Raw genomic sequence first — 15,910 nt, 5'->3', positions numbered from 1 at the left:
TTAAAACTTTTGGAAAATATGAACAACTAAGTAAACAAACAAACAAAAACAAAAAATGACAAACAGACAATTCAGTTAACTTCTCACTATTCATTATTGAAGGAGTAATTTACAAACAAAATTAATTATGTGATATGTTCTTTATATTCTATTGTACTTCTGTTATACTTTTAATACTTTTCAGGATATTCTACCAGTTCACAGTCGAAAGGCCATCTGGCAGAGTTTACAGGTGATTAGTGACATAAAGGTCATGGCAACACCTGCAGTTTCTAGTAATTTTCACAATAAATGCAAAAATATGACATCTGGTTAATAACATCGGGTAGGTGTAATTAATACAACTTACTTTTAAATATGTCAACGACAAAATAATAAAACAAGGCTTTTATGGATCACCTCGGTTTCTATCGAGAAACAATGAAAATAGATGACTAAAGGAGTAAAAAAAAATTAATATTTGAAAGTAAGCTGGCATAAAGAGTATGAAGTTCAACCCAGATGTATCTTTTGAATTACAATGTTTAAATGCCAAGGAGTAACATAAACACATCCGCACACACACAAACACCCACGCACACAAACACATTACTCTCATTACAACGGAAAGTTGGCGGGAAAGAGTCTTCGAGAAAAGCACGACTGAAATATTAATATTTTAAATATGAAATTGCTTTCTTGGAATTCAGCCATGATACATGGCAATTATCCAGCAACCTTGTTTAAGACTTTTCTCATGATACGAGGAGGTTGTTCTTGATTATGGTTACCACTTATCCAGATTTACCCAAAAAGTTACCTCTTTTATCTATCTGACATCCTGGTGGATATTTCACATTTTTTAATAAATATGTGTGGATTTTAATAGTAGCTCGGACAAAACTGTAACAAACACAGTGGAAAAATTCTTACTCGAATGTGATCTGGCTATCTAGTTACTCTCATCTGAGTGAAGACAGGCAAATTGCCAAAAGTACTTAACAATCCTTCAACAATTTCTGACCCAAACCAATATCACTACAGCACCAACTTGCAGTACCCGCATTCTGTGCCTACCCCAAAATGCTACTCTCGTTTTGCTTTGCCACATCCCCCCCAACCCCCTACCCAACACCCCAAACCTACCCCAATATCACTACAGCACCAACTGGCAGTACCCGCATTCTGTGCCTACGCCAAAATGCTAGTCTCCTTTTGCTGTGCCGCATTCCCCCCCCAACCCCTTACCCCACCCCCAAACCTACACAAAAATCACTACAGCACCAACTTGCAGTACCCGCATTCTGTGCCTACCCCAAAATGCTACTCTCCTTTTGCTTTGCCACATCCCCCCAACCCCCTACCCAACCCCCCAAAACTACACCAATATCACTACAGCACCAACTGGCAGTACCCGCATTCTGTGCATACGCCAAAATGCTACTCTCCTTTTGCTCTGCCCCTTCCCCCCCCCCACACATCCACACCCACCCCCAACCCTACAGCAATATCACAACAACACCAACTTGCAGTACCTGCATGCTGTGCCTACGCCAAAGTGCTACTCCCATTTTGCTGTGCCCCCCCTACCCCCCACCCCCATTTCCCCTGCCACTGTATTATCAGCTTAAATTAAAAGATATACTCCACCCACAGACATATATGCAACCAGTTGATCTGATATCATACCAACGACTAAGACAGACTCTTTACTCAATCTGAGCTGCTAGGATATCGGCTAATCTCTAAAGTAAAGATATCCTCCACTCAAAGGGAAACGTATCCAGTTGATCCGTACTCATACGAAAGAGCTGTGTATGTTGCCAGGCGACGTCACCCTCGCCTCCCGATAGTTCGGCCGTCAGTTCTAAGGTAGCAGAACCTCTAAAGTCTGTAAAGGTCTCAGAGTTGGATCCTACCAAAAAGACAAAAAAGCAACAACAAAACAGGCTATATTTAGTTAGAGAACAATACAAAAAGCAGGGCTCATATTAATCGTGATAAAAGAATCGCTAAGAATTGATAACTTTATTATATACGCTGGCAAAAAACAACAGATTTTTAAAACAAGAGATGTATACCAAAGATGCAGCCAGTTGGTCACAATATCCTAATGCTAATACCTCTCCAAACTGTACTCCAATATCATGCTTCAAAGCACTGCTATTGACAGTAAAAAGAGTTCCTAACCTTGATCTGATAGCAACATGATATTCATACTGCTCGTACTGACAGTGCTCTGAAGCAGGCCATGACACTACAGTATAGAAAAAAAATTGTCCCAACTGGGTAAAAGATGACAAGGCCCATGAACAACTCAACAGAGGGTCAGGCTGTAAACGTTATCATCCAGTTATGGTCACCTTTCTTACATGTTGTAGATATTTGCTTTTATTTTTCGTTCCATGTTTGTTTTTGTTTTTTTTTCATATTATGAATATAAACGGGTGGAAATTGTTTAAATCCAAAAACACATTTTTTGATGTCTACAGTTCATTGGCAATGATTTATTTCAAGTAAAATCATAAGTTTATTCAAGTCAAACTGTAATTTTATTTAATTCTTGTTTTAGTTAGTTGCTCTGTGCAAAAGTCTGCAATGCATTCATCTTTAAATGGATATTTCCAGTGACTGAAGTTTATTTGCTTAAAATAATGCTGGTATTTATCTACATCTTCAGGTCAAAATTTTTTTCATTTTTGTATTTTTTAGAAAGATATGATTGTTTTTCTTCTCATGTGGTGATAAATTTTTTTTTAAATGTCTCTGGCAACAGCATAGTGAATGATGTCATCAGCACAAAACTCAGCTGATTTTTTTTTCTGTCATTATAATATTCAAGTCACTTTATGCATAAAATTTTTACATCCATAGGTGGATGGCGGGAGGGTAAGCTTGTTGATAAAAGCAAAATTGAAAAATGAAATGGCGAAGTTTTCAGCCTGCAAGTTTTCTATATCAAACGCACAGATCTTTGGTTTCTTTAAATCTTTACTGCTAATTTGCCAACGTACGTGACAAGTGGAATCTACCTATTGTAAGAAGAAACCTCAATAAGCTGTTTGTAGAAAGAAACCATATTTATTTCCATGCAAATTCCAAATTTCCAACCCAAAAAAATTTGGGGAAAAAAAATATTTTCAAGTATGAAACGACATAAATATTGAACCCTACCTCCAGAGAGCCTGACCGATCTCTCCCCATCTGTAAGAGACCAGACGATGTTACCCGATTGGAACGTTGAACTTACAGCTGTTACTGTAACATCATTAACCTTGACATCTGTCTGGGAACAGTCAAACTTCCAAGAAACGGAGGCTTCTCGTGATCCTTCCTCACGTGCTAGATAAACCTGAAGCATGGAAAGATATTGCAGTTTTACAAAGAGACATGTTGTGTTTGTAGGTGTGACATCAGTCGCAGGGGCTCTCAAAAGTACTGCTAAATATAGTTTTGTTTTAAGAAAAGAATTTTTTTTTTGGGGGGGGGGAAGTTTCCCCCTATAAAGGTAACTGTGTGGGGACAAGATTAGAAAAGGGGACAAGATTAGAAAAGAAAACAACACTGCTCTCTCTATTTTCTCCTGTTTCCCAGATCAGATTAGGGATATAACATTAAGAATAACAATTTTATCTACCTTAGCCACCGGCTTGTGTTCAGGAATACAGAACATACAAGACCTTGCAAAGCAACGGCTTGTTTCAACGGGATATCAAGAAATGGCTGATACCTTGCTTTACTATGACATATATTCATGGAGGCTGTTCAGTTTGACAAATACCCTCTCCTCCCCCACCCCCATCCCCCTCTAGTAGAGTGGACATGTTTTTTTGTTTTTTTGTCTCATAATTAAAAGAAGAAATATTAAGGATTTGAAGTCAAATCTTACCATTTTCCAATCAAATTCCTCTTTTCTAAATAAGTTACTTTGTCGGTTTATCCAGCTTTCCCAGTCCTCTTTGACTTCATTACGATTGGAGATTCTTGTGTACTTATCACTGGCGCAGCAATACTTGAGATGGAAAAGCTTGGAGTTCACCTCCTCTGTGGTGGGCTCAAATTTGTAAATCTGCAGCTAGCAGGAAAAAAAGAAAGAGAACAAAAAGGATTATTTGCTTTGGAGGAATATCATTCAAGAAAGCTTCTGCAGTATGAAATGTAAACACAACGGCATCATGCTCAGCTGACTCCCACATCAGACCTATACTAGTTTAGTATCAAGACTGTGCCAATGACACCCAGATTTTATAATAGGGGATATTCTGGGGACAGATAATGTAAACACTGATATTGAATATAAACGAAACATTTTTCACGCTGTTAGTTGAAAGCCCCCATCTCGAAATCGTTGCTCCAAACTCGAGATATGATGGATTGCATGAAACATATCTTGACATGCCAAAACCCGGAAAGTGAATCACTATTCTTCAGAAGCTTTACTTAGGCTATCATAATCTTCAGGTTGATGTATTCTCAAAATCGGAATGACCGCCTAGCTGCCAATATTTAGTCTATAGTTACAATTTTATCAAAATACAACTCTTTTGGTAGAAAAAAATAAAATTCTGTGGATAAATAATTGCAACGTTATAAAGAACAGAGATAAAATAAGAAAAAAAATTTCAGGTTCAGCTGGATTGCCCAGATGACATCATTTCAGGACTCTGCTGTTGCCAGGTGCAATAACAAAATTATCACCAAAATTTAAAAACTCATAAAACTGAAAACGAAATTACAAAAATTTCTTAAGGATTTGTTACACCCTTACATTGGCAGAGGAGGGCTGAGTTTCTGTTGTGGTGGTTTCTCTTCGACTTAATCTCCATCCAAGGGACCCCGATTGTCTGCCTTGGTCTTCTCCTTCCCGAATCTTCTTCACGGACAGAAATTCCGCTAGTTCCCTTGGTATCCTCTCCTCTAAAACGCTGATTCTTTCTGATGAAAGACGTCGTCTTTTCTAAAAATTAGAAGGAAAATTATTATTTTGACAATTGATGGCATGTTTTTAAAAACTATATATTACAATCTTACTAAAATCACACTTCAAACATTTTCCATATAAGTGTTCTGAAAACTAAATTTGGCTTGGTCTAAGGAGAAAAAACATTATTTTTTTACTTGGATGCTCTGGAAATATTAAAGGGCTGCTACTTCAAGTTGCATCCAACTTAAGTTTTGCTTCTAGATTCATAGAGACAAATCAAAAAAGCCTTTAGAAATCAATTAGCGACAACAGAGGAAGAAAATGAGAAACAAATATTTTAAATTTGTGAATTAATAGTAGTTAAGACAAAATTAAAACAAGCACAAGTATAATATTTTTAACCCAGAAATTACATTCCTCCATGTCCCTCTAAGCTTATTCACTTTTGGCAGAAGTCTGCAACGATATAAGAGGCTATCAAGGTTAATTTAAGTTTCTGTTGTTATTTTATATTTTGACCTTTCAATAGCATTATTCGTATTTATCACTTAAATTGAATCGGTAGTTTTGCTCTTTAAAAAGCAATATGACTTTTTACAGTATTTAGATGCTCTCCTTTCAAAGAAAAATCATAATAATCAGTGGTTATTTTTACGACGATTAAGTGACCACAAAAAGAGTTTATGGATTACAACTTACTGGTCGGGTGGCTTCCAATTCAACATTTTAACTCAAATGTGGAATCTTTTCAATTGTGAAAGTCATTTCGGATGGGAAAACCGTAGATTGCTCTTGGATGAAAAACCCACCTTACTATGACCCGGTCGGGTATCGAGCCTGGAACCTGCGATTGCTAAGCCTCATTGCCTCAAATGCCACCGCCTTTATCCACTCGATCACAGCACCGGTTCACAAAAAATGCACATGTTACCCAACAAGAATTTGCAAACTCACCTCTTTATTAAGGCGACCGATAAGATCCATTAGCCAATCTTCACGACATTCTGTCCTTCTGGAAATCGTGTCTTGAGGGTTGGCCGTGTACCTCCAGGTGACATCAACAACCTGTATAGGATTTGGATTTGTCGTTTTATTCTTAATATAAACTACAGCTAGATGGAGAATATTACCAAATTGTATGTGTATGTTGGGACTTGGGGGGAGGGGGGTGAGACAGTGGTATGGGATTGGGGTTGGGAGAAGGTGGGTAAGGGTGGGATATTTTACAAACTTGCTCCTCTAGTAAATAATAACAGCCTCCATGTTGCTGGTCATAAGAACATATTTCACAACAAACAAGGGATGTACCAAACTGTGAGAGATATTTTGAAAAATTAAATTTCCTATATTAATTTTTTTATTTTTCATTTCACAGTACAAATCAGTTTTACCTCTTCGTGGGAGAACCCTATGACATAAGACAGCTTCTTCGCCCAGCCATGCTCGTACAATAGAGGGCGGTCACATATATTCTCACACGGATCGCAGTGAAACCATCTCTCTTGCGACTTGGAGTATACCTCCGTCCAGACATGATCTAACAATGATAACACGATAAGTAACGTTATGTTATCCTGCCATTGATCGACTAATCTATTACATTTATTCGAATTACTTGATTTTGAGTGATCGATCAATCCCAGGCCTTACTGTGACAGAGGATTCTTAACCAATCACTGATGATTATCTTTTGTGAACATCGACATAGCCTCCCTCAAGCCTGTTGCATACTGCCCGACTGATCACTGATGCCATCATTGGTACGTAGGCAAATCACAGCTAGTCGGTAGCTTGCCTGTTCGTAAAACTACGACTGATCGAGATTGCCAGCTATTAAGTCACAACGGATAACTGAACGTGTACCGTTTGGCAGTCAGCAGTGTGCTGAGGGCTCACTGCTAAAACTACACATCTTTAAACAAATGTAACAAATTAGGGGCTAACATATTTGCATGTGACCTAAACAAGCTGTGGTCGTTAGCAGCAAAGCGTCATTTTACGTGCTGATGGGTCAGTTGAAGGTACCCCCGGTCTTCATGATAATGGAGATTGGGACAATGCAGTGGAGTTGACGTGAGTTTGTGCTCAGCTTGGCACTGTCCTACGGGTTTAACAGTGATACCTTGGCTTACCCCTATATCTGTTTGAATGGCTCCCTTTTTCTTTCTTTTTTGTCTAAATGTTACTCTCTGAATAGAAGTTGTTTATGCAAACATTCTGAATACTAAGCTAATACTGTCACTAATTTTAGTAACGGCAATGTTTACCCTCAGAATCAAGATACAAATGATAAAAAAAAAAGTTTAAAGAAACTTGAAGAAGAGTTTTACTTCTCATCTGACATGACTTAAATACTTGGATATCTTCAGACTGAACACAAGTTTCATTATTTACAAGTAATCAGTGCATATCTCTTATTCAGAATCCCAAACTCCCTCCCACCCCCCCCCCCCCAATAGGGGAAAAACTTTGTTCCCCCTCTAAAAGAGCTAACTCTCCAAATTATGCCCAGAAATTGAGAAATGTCAAATAAATAAGCAATTTCTGCAGTTAAGAGTTTTTCCCTCAAGGTGGCAGTGAACTAATATGTAACAAATAGACTACAAGTGGCTGTGTTTTGTATTCCTAGCACATCTTGTGGTCGTATTGACTTTTTTAAGGAATCTATCTACCTGTCCAATCCACTACATGTCTGGCTTCAAATCCAACAGCTCTACAGCAGAGGGTGAAGCAGTTGGCCCATTCGCCACATCTACCGGTCCTTGTATCCAACAGTTTCCCAGGGTGGTTGTATCTAAAACAAAAAGCATGGGTAAGTATTCAGTCAGGGTTAACCCTAACATTCCATGTACTTCTCCAAATCAGAAGCAGATAGTTTAATGTCTGAGGGCCTCAGTGTCACAGGCCATTATAAGCAAATTGTAAGCATTCAGTCAGGGTTAACCTAACATTTCATGTACTTCTCCGTGTCTAGAGCAGTAAGTTTAATGTCTGAGGGCCTCAGTGTCACAGATCATTATGAGCAAATTGTAAGCATTCAGTCAGGGTTAACCTAACATTTCATGTACTTCTCCATCACTAGAGCAGTAAGTTTAATGTATCATTGTATCACACGTAACTAAATATTGGCTTTATTTGAATGAACATTTTTAAACTGTCACTGTATACTTAAAACTAAAATACAGAAAAATAGGAGGTTTCTAATTGTAAAGTTCTGTATTTTTGCAGAGAATGTCACTAACCGACAAGCTCTATAGGGTTTTTTAGTACACTTCCTTTGACAAGTTTTGTTTCTTATATCCTTAACTATGTTATATGTCATACTTATGTTATGATAGAACAAAAATAAATGAAATGAAATATGTAACACATACCTTGGAAACCTGACATTTCTATTGCACTGGGTACATGAGTAGAGCTCCACCCTTCCTGCCTCCCATCTTCTATCTTCCGCTGTTGGTTCCACCATTCCGTTACTCCTAGTAGTCCCCCCACAGGTATCACACCTAGGACTGTCGGTCCACTTGAAAAATCGGAGTTTGAACCACTTCAGCAGCTCGAGAAGGAGAAAGTCTCTCACATCTAACAGATTCTCGTCTGTAGAGCAGGAAATAACGTTCCACCTCATACATATTTGAGACTTTTCCTTAAAAGAAGTAAATGCTGCTACCTTATTGTGCAACTTCTGAGAAACAGCACAAATTAATTTCCTGTATTTGGATGTTATTCCATGACACTGAGACCCTTTGACAGAATCTCACAGCATTTCTAACTCAATTGTTGATTTTACTTAAGTAATAAACCGCAGTTGTCTAATCGTGGAACCACAAGAGACCTAAGGAGCTTGACAAAGTCTGCGTTTGTTAGCGTTCCTCTGCATTTGGACGTGGCTTTTCAAATACGTCCCTATTTTACTAATCTTGCGCATATATAGAGCAATTGAGCTACTCACAGTGGTGGTTGGTTCATATGTCCAAAATAAACACACAAGTACTGAAGTTTTGATAACCATGTGTTAGCATCTATTATACAACACCTAATTATATTCCGGCCATGTGATTGGTCAATTGCTCGTCGATTGCATGCAAAATCCGCTCTATTGGACGCTATGATGATAGAACCATGCGTTATACTTTTTTGATAGCACTTTTTTCAATGGTAAGAGAGCAGAGAAACCTGTCTGTTCAAAACAATCTATTGCATCAGTGCATTTTACATCCAATTATATCCAAATTTGAAGGTGTTGTATAAAACAAATAATGAATGGTTTCCATTCGTGCAATAGTGCAAATATTTCATTCGTTGAAAGATGTAATTTGTTCCATTCAACGAGGCGCAGCCGAGTTGAATGGAACAAATTACATCTTTCAACTCATGAAATATTTGCACTATTGCACTCATAACCATTCATTATTTGTATACTGTATCTTTATCTTGTTACAAAACAGACAATGACTTACAATAGAAGATGGATATGAAGCTTACCAGTTTCTTCTTGGTCTAAAGTGCTCAATCTAGAGGCGGCTTTACTATTCAACTCCTGCAATGGGATAACATTTCTGGCTTTCTGCTGCAGCAATGGGTCCTCGTAGTGGTAAACATGATCCGCCGAACTTCTCATTCTCTGATGAAAACCTTGTTCTGATGTCTACAATGAAATTAACATTAAAACGGCTACCATGTAGCTAAGGCTCACCAACACACAATACCATATATATTAGGGTGTCTGCATATAAAGCGAGAGGCCCGGGTTCGAATCCTGGTGGAGGCTGGAAGTTTTTTCACTGTTCTGGATTTTCTAAATCACTACTATATACTCACTATATATATATATAAAGTTGTTGACATATGGTATTTCTTTCAACATATCATTTTTCTGCTTTATGAATCCTACCCTTTTGAAATATTAAATTTTCAACCAATTAGCTTTAACTAATGTCCATCTATATACGTAGTATTTCTTTGTAAATACCCCCATTTGGGGGTATTTACAAAGAAATATAAATACCCCCATTTGGGGGTATTTACAAATAACAAATATAAAGTTGTTGACATATGGTATTTCTTTCAACATATCATTTTTCTGCTTTATGAATCCTACCCTTTTGAAATATTAAATTTTCAACCAATTAGCTTTAACTAATGTCCATCTATATACGTAGTATTTCTTTGTAAATACCCCCATTTGGGGGTATTTACAAAGAAATATAAATACCCCCATTTGGGGGTATTTACAAATAACAAATATAAAGTTGTTGACATATGGTATTTCTTTCAACATATCATTTTTCTGCTTTATGAATCCTACCTTTTTGAAATATTAAATTTTCAACCAATTAGCTTTAACTAATGTCCATCTATATACGTAGTATTTCTTTGTAAATACCCCCACTTGGGGGGGGGGGGGGTAAACAGTATAAGAAAGCCCTCAAGGTTGAACCCACTAGGCACATACTTACTGCACTGATGTATATGGTATATGCCCAAGTTGTGTCAAACAGATTGGCCTTTTGACCACCCATGACATAGGTGCACACATGTCTTTTATAGTGATTAACAATCAGTCCATTGTTCACAAAAAAAGACAATGGAGTGATTGTTAAGAAATCAACCTATGAAACCCTTGCCCTTCACATAGATTAAAATTCCTAAAGGTTAACATGCCGGATACGGAGTTTATAGACGTGTTAGCAAAATTGTCAAGCTCAGCAAATTCAAGTTCCTCTTATAACCATTGAAAAAAGAAAATGAATTCTCTTGATAATAAATAACAACATCTTAATATTACCTGAGCTGTGGTCAGCATACAGACTTGTGTGGAGATAAGCTTTAATCTTTCACTGGCCAACTCCTTCTGCATGTAATGGAGGCCGATCAGTGTTTTTCTGCTCGGCAATGTAAGCCATTCATCATTCTAGCAAGAAATAAGTGATTATAATTGGTAAAACACACCAAAAATACTGGTTCATGTCAGAAATAACCCTGTGAGATCTAAGGGCCTACAGATGCAATGGGAAAATCAATTATTGAATGTTAACTTACTGCCTTAATGGAACATGTAAATGGAAAATTTAGACGGTTTATGGATATACTTGCTAATATCCCCTGCCCCCCCACACCCCCACCCCTCCCCCTTGGCTGTTTAAGAAAATCACAACCAGGTTATTTCTCACAACCCATCTCGGGACACAAGATGGATTTTACAAGCACCCGGGTTCCATCTTCCTGACAATTTCAAACATCAATACCTAAACACACTTCACAGTGCACACTATTAGCTAACACGAGAATCCAATCGCCTATTACTCAATTATGCTCTCATGTGCATAAACACCTCTGCTGTTTTTCTACAAGTTGTACTATTTTTTTTTGTTTTTTTCTTTAAAATGTCGTCTAGCCATTCTACATCATTCCAAGGAGAAATAAATCTACATTTATTTACTGAAATTAATCATCAGCCCTAAAAGCTGTAATTAATATAGTCCTATGGGGTCATGATAATGTACCCTACTGTACTGTACCTCCTCAAATCCAATGGCAAAAAGACACTCTATGCCTCCCAGCACTGGCAAAACTTTCTTTTGAAAGACTTTGTTACCAAGGCGAACTGACCGATACTTTGTATCTCTTGGATGCCTGTAAAGAAGCAAAAGTATCTCATTGCAAATATTACAAATAGTATCGATATCAGAGATACTCTACCATTTTCATTAAGTTTGTTATTATAATTACTCTTACCAAGCAAGACAGTGTTAATGGCATCCAGATTCCCTTTATACTTTGATTAATAAATTCCTTGTGATAGTAATTAAACTTAGCAAAACGAATAACAGTTTTGAGTTTGTTTCTGAATCTGTCATATGCAGCTTTGTTCTCAGGAGTAGGATGCTTGACCTATTTTCGGATGAGCTTATTTTTTTTGATTGACAAGAGTTTAATGTTCCTCTAGAACCTAGGTTGTCAACCTTTTTCTATCCAGGGACCCCTTGAGATACACTGAAATGTTTGGAGGACCCCCGGACAGTGACCGCCGCCCTGGGGGAGGGGTATAAGGGGAGGGGATGTCCCCCTCCCCTTTTGAATTTTTTTTTCAATATTTGAGGGTTAGATGCGAAATGGTGCATTATTTTGTGACTTTTTAAGTAAATTTATGTTCAAGAATTTATGTTTAGAAATGCATTTTTCTGGGCCTGGAATGCAGTTTTCCTAGACCTGCAAGTATTGCTAGGCATAGGCCACTTCAAAAATTCTTACTTTCAAATGATATATTTCCCAATTAAATTTTAATTTGGAAGCGATGAGTTGTCAGACACAAACTGGTTGATTCTGCATGAGGTCAGGAGAATTATGGGTTTTCTTTGTCAGAGATAGCTGCAAATGGCACCGTTTTTTTTTTGTCAAATCCAAGTTAGTTATAACTTTTCCTCCACCAAAGCCTTATACTGCTACCGCGCTTCGCTGTGTCAACAATGAGCAACGCATCATAGTTATTGCTCTGCATATTAGGATGTATAGTGTGCAGTTAAGTTGTACACAACACTCGGGTGGCATGTTATCCATACCTATATATATCAATGAGAAACTATATTACTTGTTTTCATCTGGGGAACGCACGATTCAACATTTATCGACTACTGAAGATATGGTCTGATCATCAGGGTCCGACGTATTGACGGCTAGCCTAGCCTAGATTTCTAGAGGCATACATACTTCTTCCTTCGACTATATCTCTCATTCCATTTTTCACGAACCTCTTCGGCCTTCGCGGACCCTTATTTTTTTCACGGACCCTTATTTTTTCACGGACCCCTGCGGACCCCTTTGCCCTCACGGACCCCCAAATAAATTTCACGGACCCCCAAGGGGTCCGCGGACCCCAGGTTGAGTAACCTGGCTCTAGAACACCAAACTTTCCTAGATTGGTGAGTGTTTGCAGTAACGATGGGGAAACAATTAATGTAATTTTTATGAACAATTTCGATAAAGAGACTGTTTAGGCCAAATTTGTATCAGTGCACGCTAGGACATCAGTCCAGTCAATTTGAGAATTACTGTAGCTTTGGTAAATTGATCAATTCCAGCCTGGCGTTTACAATTTCGTTCATCATTCCCGCTGCGGCCATACTCAGGCAATACAAAATCAGAAATGCAGAAAATCGGATAATGATCTGAAAGGTCATCGAGAATAACACCAGAGGAAATAATATGATTTGTATTGTAAAACTATTTTCCAATAATGTTGATGTGTTGACTGTTGAGTAACCCTAGTAGGTTTATCAATTAGAGGTTGGAATCCAAAGAGAAGGCTAAGTTTTGAAAGTGCCGGATCATGTTTGGAGAAATTTTTTGAGTAATGTTAAGTAAAAATCCCCAAGAATGAAACATGAATTGTTGCCAATTTTGGCAAATGTCAAGTGTTTCTAAGAAAGTATTTATGTCAGATGATGGAGGGCGATGAATTACGCCTACAATTACCTTGGGATTGTGTTTGGTTATATCAAAAAGAGATTTGAAAACATTTTCGCGAAAAATTGTCAGTTCATCATTAATTAGATTGTGGTGGTTAATGTTCATATAAAGACCAACACCGCCACCGTTTCCTTGCGTACGAGCTCTACGAACGAAATTGTAATTATCAAGTTGGAAAAGATCGGAAGTGAAGAGTTCACGTAACCAAGTTTCGGAAACAGCAATACAATCAAATTTTAAGACATTGAAGACTCGCCCCAAACCGCGTGCCAGGCTCTGAAAAAGTTAACTTTCCGTTGCTTGCAAGTGAAGTTTTCTGCTTGTCGCTACAAAATATGATACCTTGTTATCTTTAGCTGGACCTGACATGTCCATCGCTGTATCATTTTTACACTACAGTGTTGTGGGTATTGACCGCAGCTGTATGAACAGACTGTATACTGGTGTCTAATTACCAACGGTAGCAACCTGTGTGCGTATTTTTGGATCGATGGTGGTGTCTAACACTTCTGTTACACCTCACTTGAAACTAGGTCAGATTACCGGCATTAGACCTTTCTTTTTGCGCAAGTCTTCACACCCTTTTTTGAATGCAAGTTTTGAATGCGAAGTAATACGGAGAGATTGTCATGGTTTTGTTGAGACTTCTAACCTTACAATGTAAAAGGCTAAATGATTTATGAATCCTACACAATTTTTAAACATGTTGTAAAAGTCATTTGTATTTGTGAGATTGCATATTCTCTGGCAATTAAGTTGAATGTTGTTTTAAGGATCCAGGTTATTCAGGTGTAAATTTGCTGTTGTTTTATGACAATTGACTTAGTTTATGTGTAGAAATTGTATGGGTTCACAATTCCTTGCAATTGGGTAGATTGGACATCATAATGGAGTGAAAAGTGATACTGTAGATAAAAAAAAGTCTTCACTTGCAATGGTAAAATCATAAAATTCTCCAAAATGTGTCATATTTCCTTGACTATATTACCCTTACTTAGCCTAGTAGTACTAGAAGGAACTATTGTCTCTTGGTTTGCAATTAAATGACAATAGCTTAGGCCTGCTTAGGGTGTCTAGTAAGCCTATTTAGCATACCTGGTCCATAGTAATTAGTATATAGCCTACTAGCCTCTTCCATTACAGTACTAGCTTACTGTAGTAGTAGTATAGTAAAGGCTGCATTATTGACGCACCTTCGTAATTGACGCACCTTCAAATATTACTAGCAACGATACAGCAGGCAACCTGAACTATTTGCAGTCAAGCAGTTACATATTTGATGAGTTTAATTCAAATTTGTGGTCAATTTCTGCTCATTTTTACATTGCGTAGGCACAGAATAATAAATATTTTGAGATCATTACATTTCTGAGGGACTACACATATGAAGAACGCATAGAGTTGAGTGATTTGTATTTTCGTTGTTAGACATCGTTAATCAAATCCTTAATTGCCTCAATTATGAGCCCACCATGCTACTGCCAGTACTGGGTTTAACAGATGGTGGGGCTTATTCGCAGGGCAGCCCTGCGAATAGCCAGACACATAGACCTTATTCACAGGGCAGCCCTGCAAATAGCCGGACACAAGTATCTTATTCACAGGGCAGCCCTGCGAATAGCCAGACACATACACCTTATCCGCAGGGCAGCCCTGTGAATAGCCAGACACAAGCATCTTATTTGCAGGGCTGCCCTGCGAATAGCCAGACACATACTGTACACCTTTTAAAATTGAATTGCTGGGGTTCCAAAAATTAGCTTATGAAGTGGCTAAGACTATTTGGGCCCAAAAGGTTGGCTTTTTCAAGGCCCATAAACTGACTGGTATCAATAGCAAAACCTAATAATAAACCTATTTTCAAAATCGTCACAGCCCTGCGAATAAGGTGTCTGTGTACGTTATTCGCGTGGCTGCCCTGCGAATAATCACTTCGTTAACAGATTATCACTCTCGCAGAACTGGGAACTCTGTGCTAAAGCTTATGAGCTTAATATTACCTACAGCCTAACGTTGATTACTTTTCGCAATATTAAAATGTTCACATTATTGAAGATTGAAATTCACACAAAAAGCACGATCACTTACTGTATGATATTATTAATGTACTTTAAGAGTGTTTCTGAGACATAAAGAAACGTATTGACGTCATTTTCACGCAATTGTCGGAGTGCGTAGCCTGCATCAGCTGTCGCCATGTCTAAAATAGGGGCGCTCTTCAACATCGTCATCATAGATTTAATAATTTAGATGGTCGTGAGTTTTTCGACAGCTTTTCGCGGTATTGCTGTGTAAACTTGGAGAGGCCGCTTCAGCAAGGGTCACAGCCAGTGTTCGACTTATGGCCAAAACATTGCATAGCAACAAATTTCGACAATTGCTATACAATATTTTTGTTGCATAGCAGTTCCCCAATATTGAATAGCAGTTTTGAAATAACCACAAAACGGACCAAATGTCGGCGATCAATGTATTAACTAGAAAATGTTTGTTTATTATTATTATTTATACTAGTGTTGCTACGATAAAAGTTTTCAA

The 15,910-nt window shown here is 37.9% G+C and overlaps 1 protein-coding gene across 2 annotated transcripts; it reads right to left on the bottom strand.

Annotated features, from left to right (window-relative positions):
* Positions 1–1,589: 1,589 nt before the first annotated feature.
* Positions 1,590–15,619, bottom strand: LOC139964680 (peptide-N(4)-(N-acetyl-beta-glucosaminyl)asparagine amidase-like). Of its 2 annotated transcripts, none has more exons than XM_071966504.1 (12): positions 15,461–15,619; positions 11,425–11,539; positions 10,692–10,817; positions 9,389–9,551; positions 8,278–8,500; positions 7,576–7,697; positions 6,295–6,440; positions 5,858–5,968; positions 4,748–4,936; positions 3,869–4,054; positions 3,154–3,331; positions 1,590–1,894 (listed from the first exon to the last, which is right to left on the bottom strand). In XM_071966504.1, exons 1-12 carry the CDS (start codon positions 15,604–15,606, stop codon positions 1,725–1,727), a joined length of 1,875 nt encoding a protein of 624 aa, XP_071822605.1. In that variant the 5' UTR covers positions 15,607–15,619; the 3' UTR covers positions 1,590–1,724. The 2 variants fall into 2 exon arrangements, with proteins under 2 accessions (XP_071822605.1, XP_071822606.1); XM_071966505.1 differs by having other exon boundaries at positions 3,869–4,048.
* Positions 15,620–15,910: the final 291 nt, after the last annotated feature.

The sequence above is a fragment of the Apostichopus japonicus genome, chromosome 23 (assembly GCF_037975245.1).
Source record: "Apostichopus japonicus isolate 1M-3 chromosome 23, ASM3797524v1, whole genome shotgun sequence".
Classification (NCBI taxonomy): domain Eukaryota; kingdom Metazoa; phylum Echinodermata; class Holothuroidea; order Aspidochirotida; family Stichopodidae; genus Apostichopus; species Apostichopus japonicus.
The sequence above is the reverse complement of the archived record's forward strand: the minus strand, read 5'-3'. Positions and strand labels throughout refer to the sequence as shown.